The sequence below is a fragment of the Lycium barbarum genome, chromosome 6 (genome assembly GCF_019175385.1).
Source record: "Lycium barbarum isolate Lr01 chromosome 6, ASM1917538v2, whole genome shotgun sequence".
Lineage (NCBI taxonomy): Eukaryota > Viridiplantae > Streptophyta > Magnoliopsida > Solanales > Solanaceae > Lycium > Lycium barbarum.
In genome coordinates this window covers 103,397,978-103,404,656 of record NC_083342.1, presented here as the reverse complement: position 1 = coordinate 103,404,656, position 6,679 = coordinate 103,397,978, and the positions used below count along the sequence as shown (strand labels likewise).

Sequence of the window (6,679 nt, the reverse complement as noted above, 5' to 3'; positions counted from 1 at the left end):
ATATACCGGAGTTATTTCTCTAATTACCTATTTCGTTTAAATACTGATAACTAATTTACATATAGAAGCACACTAGCAAATTTATTGGTTGTTGATCTTTGTAGTTGGTGGTGACCGGTGGCAACTAATAATTGTGGTGGATGATACTGATAGCTAATGGTAGTGGTGAACAATGATGATGGTTAGAGGTGGTTGATTGTGATGATTGCCAGTAATAATCAGTGATTGTAATGGATTGATTGTGATGATTGTAAGTGATGGCTAATGATGGTAACAGTTGACTGTGGTGATTGACAACGGTGGTGGTTGAGGCCTTGTTGGTAGTGGTGAATTGTCATCTTTGTAGAAAGTGGTAGTAATAGTGGTAAAATGTCATCTTTGTAGAATTTTTTTGAATAGATATCTTATTAATATTAAAACTTTGTTATGGATCTAATCATTCAAACAATGATAAATAAATGGAACATAACTCGACCCTAAAACTAGCTCAATTGGTCAGAATTGCTCAAAATCATAGTAAAAGGAGTCCAATCTCCCTTCCCACAACCTGTATCAGACTCAACAAGTAGATGTAAAATTTATTTTACCTATATGAAAATCAAGAAGTGGATGTAATTTTTTTTTTAAAATACACATAATAAAAAACAAACGTACTTAATATAATTAAGATCTGAGTGATTAAGATCATCAATATCTTCATTAAGTGCAAACAAATGAGGTCTTAATGATCAACGGATCTCTATAATCAGCGGTGGATGTAGTGCACGTGTGAACAAGCCTTCCATGAATCATGATATCACTTGTGACAAGTTGAACATTACCATTATGAAGCAAAGATATTCCTGCTTTTACACAAATTATATATTAGAAGAAATCTGGAATTATCGATCCTGATTTGTTAAGCACGCCGAGCCAGCAAAGCATGCCATGATTGATAAACGTGTACTTACAAAAAGATATGTAGCATATGTATTATTATGTTATATATATCATGTGATGTATAACGTACAAAGACAAACAGAACATTAGTAGTTTTTTGTCATTCGGCTAATTTAATTATATCTCAGCAATGGGACAGCAAAAAGATAGGGGTGTGGCAGAAGTAATGGCAAGGGGCAAATTTCTGCATATGAATGCAGGTAATGGAGAATGCAGTTATGCTAGAAGCTCTACTCTTCAGGTCTCAATTCACTTTTCTATTCTTTAGCTATTTTCCTTACATTTTCGGTCGAATTAAATTTGCTTGGAATTGAGGCGTAATTGTTGTTGTTGTTGTTGTGTATTGTATGAACTACGTAATTAACAATTCATGTTTCCTAATTTACAGAGAATGGTAATACTAAAGGCAAAACCTGTTTTAGAAGATGCCATCAGGAAGATGTTCAATAGTGGTGAGTTTCCCAAGTGTTTTAATATGGCGGACTTGGGTTGCTCTTCAGGACCAAATACCCTTTTCACAGTGTCGAATGTTATGAAGATCGTACAAAGATTATGCCACGAGAAGAGCTGCAAAATGCCAGAGTTTCAAGCTTATCTCAATGATCTCCCTGATAATGACTTCAACACTCTTTTCAAATCGATTCCATTGTTCTATCAGAATCTCAAAGATGGAGCAAATTGTTTCATATCAGGCATGCCAGGTTCCTTTTATGAGAGGCTATTTCCTACCAAAACCTTGCAATTGGTTCACTCATCTTACAGTCTTCATTGGCTCTCCCAGGTATCAATAAATCATACCAACTCTTTTCAGTTTATCTTGTTAATCATATATTACAGACGGAAATATTTTCATGTGAAGATTAACCGCGCTAATTATATGCAAGCCATATGCAGGATATGTAGTTCTAGCTTTTTGTCATATTTTGTTAGATAGACCAAACATTTTGATATCCATTACATACTAAAACATGCAGTCTCCAGAAAAGATTGAGAACAACAATAGCATATACATAACAAGGACAAGTCCTCCTCAAGTATTTGAAGCCTACAAGAAGCAATTTGAAAAGGATTTTTCAAGGTTTCTGCAATTACGCTCCGAGGAAATAGTAACTGGTGGACACATGCTTATAACATTTATTGGAAGGAGCATTCCTGATCCCCATGGATATCACTGTGTTCATCTGGATCTTCTATCAGAGTCGCTCATAGATTTAGTGCATGAGGGACTTATTGAACAGGCAGAACTAGACTCCTTTAACTATCCTTTTTATTCACCATACAAGGATGAATTAAAAAAGATAGTTGAAATGGAAGGTTCATTTGATCTTGATAACCTAGAGATTTTCCAAGTGAACTGGGATGAGAGGGACAACGACGATGACATTTGTTTCGATGCCTATAGCAGCGGTAAACATGTAGCAAAAACCATGAGAGCTGTTTTAGAACAAATGCTTGTTAGCCATTTCCAATTTGGAGAGTCCATTGTTGACTATTTGTTTGAGAGATATGCCTATCATTTGGCTTGTCATTTGTTGGTTCAAAAAGGTAAATTTTGCAACATTGTCATATCTTTAAGAAAGAAATGACAAAGAGTGAAAAAGACGACAGATGCTGCACTTGCGAATACAGCTACGTACCACACTAGTGGATTCTGGAATATCAAGCTGTTAAAGATTATTATTTTTATGTCAATGCCAATTCTTTATACTTCTGAGCTGCAGACATGGTACTCCAATATCTTTGAGGGAGTGATAGTTTATTAATAAATTTCAGGAGATTGTATTCCATATCTTTGAGGGAGTAATAGTTAATTGTTATTGATTAAATTTCAGGAGAACTATGATAGGTTTCTTTTTAACATCAACAACTTAATTAACCATAGAAACTCCGTAACCAAAGAACCAATTTTTCACAATTATCAACAATTGTTGTATGTTAACTTTCTCCATTGGATTTCAGAAAAGACATCAAAAAGGCAGAGCATTACAAAGGCCAAACACATGCAAATTATGGAAAGCAGAAGAGATTGAAGACAAAAGAACATTAAGGAGAAACAAAACTAGTTTTATAATGAATGAATGAATGATCAAGTAGTACCAAACATAAAGAATCAAATTACATAGAGGTTCGTTGCTTGTTCCTCAACTTATATCTAACCTATGAAGATCAATTTTTTCACAACTACTAAGAACTGTTAACTCTAATTTCTCCAAGGAAGTTAGATCAGACATCAAGAAACAAGCACTACAAAGGCCAAATGTTGGCTACACCTACTATGACAGTAATATCATCATACTTTCCATCACTGTGTTCTAATCCAGCTTTAAAACACACTCTAGCAAGAGGTGTCTAAAGCTTTGTGCCTTTGGACAGGTAAGGAAATTTCTTGTTGAGCTACATACATACTTAAAAACTAATAAACCTCAGTTCCAAGAAATCATATCTTCTACCAAGATATCCAAGAATTTTGATCTTATAAAATGCTATTGGTCTTCTTCTTCTTCTTTTTTTTTAAAAAAAAAAAAAAATGAATAGAGTTATAATTAAGGACACAAGATCATGAACCAGATGCACTTGTGTATAAACAGATAAATAGATTTAACTGTAATGGCTTTAAATATTTATAATTGAATATTCGATAAAAGCAATATTTAGAGAAATAATTTATTTTAGATCTTCATTAACAAAAAAAAAATATTACGTTTAGCAATGGTTTTAGAACACTACAATTAAAAATCTTGGTAATGCCAATTTTGTTACCATTCTCTATTTGAGTTTGGAGATATTTTCATTTTTTTAAAATTTCATTTTTTTTCTAGCTAGGCAATTTAATTAATGAAGGAAAAAATGTGAACTTTAATGATATTGCCTTTTTTGTTTATGCTTAAACCAAGCAGGTGTTCACTTGCCAAGTAGTAAAGTAATCTCACACAATTAATGTTTTTTATGCGACTCATAAAATAAAATTTTTCAGAACTTTTGAGTCCCAATGAGCCATCCAGTGGCACGACAGCATGATCCAGATCCGCCATATGGGAACCAATTAAACAATCAATTAAAATGTAGTCATGCACTGATGCACATTGGGATTACGTTATCAATATACTTTAACATGCATGTTGCAAACTGGTTGGCTGACATATCAAAATTAGCTAAAGAGACGACGTTATTTATTGGTGGACATTCTAGTATTAGTAAGTTTAACTTAAAAGGAAGATCCATATCTTCTGCAATTTATTCTATCTGGGCACACACTTACTAAATGAGATGTACTTTACCCACACTAATATATAACTAATAACACTTCATAAACTCTAACTGGTCGCAATTGACAGTTGACAAAATCTTTTAACTCTTGATAAATAGCGGAGTACTATTGCTACTTGAAATGGCTTTTGCGGTACTGCTATCTAATGGAGTATATTTTAGTACCTCAATTTCACTACCAATAAAGGTTGGTTAAGCTATTTACCAACCATTATAACTTACAAAAAACTCACTTTATTTTTAAAAATAACCAAATAGCGGATTAGATGTTCTTAGACAAATATAACGCGATTAAATTGTGAAGCTCCGCCTTCCATGGGGGTGTCACATACACCCCACCCTCCCAGCCTCTTTTAGGGACTCAAGGTCCTCGTTAAAATTTGCCCCACCATTGAACTGAGAGGTACAGGCTGTGGTACCAAATTTATCACAGCCACCATAGCATGTGTTGTCCGCCTTGGACAACCTAGGCTCACACAGATTTATCATTTGGGTTATGTCACATCAAGCCCAAAAAACGTGCATACCATATGAACTTGAGTTGTTGTATATAAATCTCTTCATTATTCTCTTCCATTCCGATGTTGGATCCGTCGGAGGTGTCATGTGCACCTCATTTTCAAAAACGTACTAGCTTAAAAGCCTCAATCCTGCTTGATCCGCCCTCATCAGCCCGTCTCTTAAATAATTTAACTACTAATCTAAGAGATATGGAAAATATTTCCTGCTACCAACAGCTATTAGACTGATTCTTTTTCTTTTTCGATAAGATATCAGTGTCCTCTTTTACATATAAACAATACCTGTTTTCATTAATAATCGTTGCTAGTGAAGTGATCAAGTGAATGATTGGATAATACTATATCAATACACTCAATTATGAGGAGAAACTTCTTTATGTTGTCAGAATCTTTCAGTCTCGGTATTGATAGATTAATATATTAATAATACTCCTCTGTCCAAAAGGTGCATAGAACAAGGCTTGATCCATGATATCACGTGTGAACAAGTTGAACATTACCATTATTAGCACAAAATCTAGAATTATCGATCCTGATTTGGTAAGCACGTTGAGCCAGCAAAGCATGCCACAATTGGTAAAAGTTAACTTACAAAAAGAGAAGTAACATATGTATTATATCTACCATATATGTATGGATAACGTACAAAGACAAAAAGAGCATTAATATTTTATCGTTCGGCTAACTTTTACATCGGCTAACTTTTACATATATATATATATATATATATATATGCAATGGGATAGCAAAAGGATAGGGGTGTGGCAGAAGTAATGGCAAGGGGCAAATTACTTAGGCATATGAAAGCAGGAAATGGAGAATGCAGTTATGCCAGCAGCCCCACTCTTCAGGTCTGAATTCTTTATTTCTCCTTTCTACTCTTCAGCTATTTTTTTTTCCCTTGCAAATTAGGTAATCAATGATCTGCTTGTTTGAGCTTGCTTACATTTTTTAATCCAACTAAACTTGTCGTCGTTGTAAGAATTTACGTAATTAACAATTCATGTTACCTTATTTCCAGAGAAAGGTAATACTAAAGGCAAAACCTGTTTTAGAGGATGCCATCAAGAAGATGTTCAATAGTGGTGAGTTTCCCAAGTGTTTTAATATGGCAGACTTGGGTTGCTCTTCAGGGCCAAACTGTTGGATATATACTATTAACCATGTGTATGGATATAGTATTTATTATAGAACAATTATTTATTCAATTTTTAATAAAGAGTTAAATAGATCATGTGCTAATATGTGTGTCCTTTACTTATATAGTAGATGATTTAGTGTATAGAGTTTAGTTTATACACGGAAGATTAAATCATCGGTTCTTATAAGTATAAAATTTATATTCACAATCTAAGATGGAATTTAGACAAAGCCATCGGTATGATTGTAGCACAAGATTAATATAATGTATCTTCATTATGGGAACGGTATAGTTTCGTCTTCTTGTGATAGTACATTTTGTATGTATTGAACGGACCAAGTAGAGATAAGTGTTTTTATACTGAATATATAAAATAAATTCTCTAGTTCATTAAATGTACTTATACTCTTAATCTTGATATAATTATTATGATCAATCTGATTTGTTCATTATTTTGATTTATTAAAAGGTACGATTCAATTGCGGGTCTATGTATTCCTGGTAAATTGGATAATGGCAAAATACATTTGTGAAATAATAATTAGTTGATAGCATCCATGTCTCGACTTTGACATTGATGATACCCCTTTATGAATGCTTATAAGTCTCATGTGAAAACCCTGCAGATGGATTTTGTATCCGTCACATGATATAAGTTAAGCGGAAATATAAAGGATTCAATTAGTCAATGAATTAAATTATCAGTAATTTAATTTAATTGATTTGTATCTGTAATCTTAACATGGGGAGTTAAATAAGATTTAACGAAGGATTTCGAAATTGAACTGAGGAGTACAATTACGATTTTTAG

The 6,679-nt window shown here is 33.3% G+C and overlaps 1 protein-coding gene across 1 annotated transcript; it reads left to right on the top strand.

The window, feature by feature from the left end:
- The first annotated feature begins 1,069 nt into the window (after positions 1-1,069).
- On the top strand, positions 1,070-2,743 carry LOC132644297 (benzoate carboxyl methyltransferase-like). The gene is made up of 3 exons (XM_060360885.1): positions 1,070-1,180; positions 1,328-1,720; positions 1,914-2,743. The coding sequence occupies exons 1-3, from the start codon at positions 1,070-1,072 to the stop codon at positions 2,523-2,525; spliced, it is 1,116 nt and encodes a 371-aa protein (XP_060216868.1). The 3' UTR covers positions 2,526-2,743.
- Positions 2,744-6,679: the final 3,936 nt, after the last annotated feature.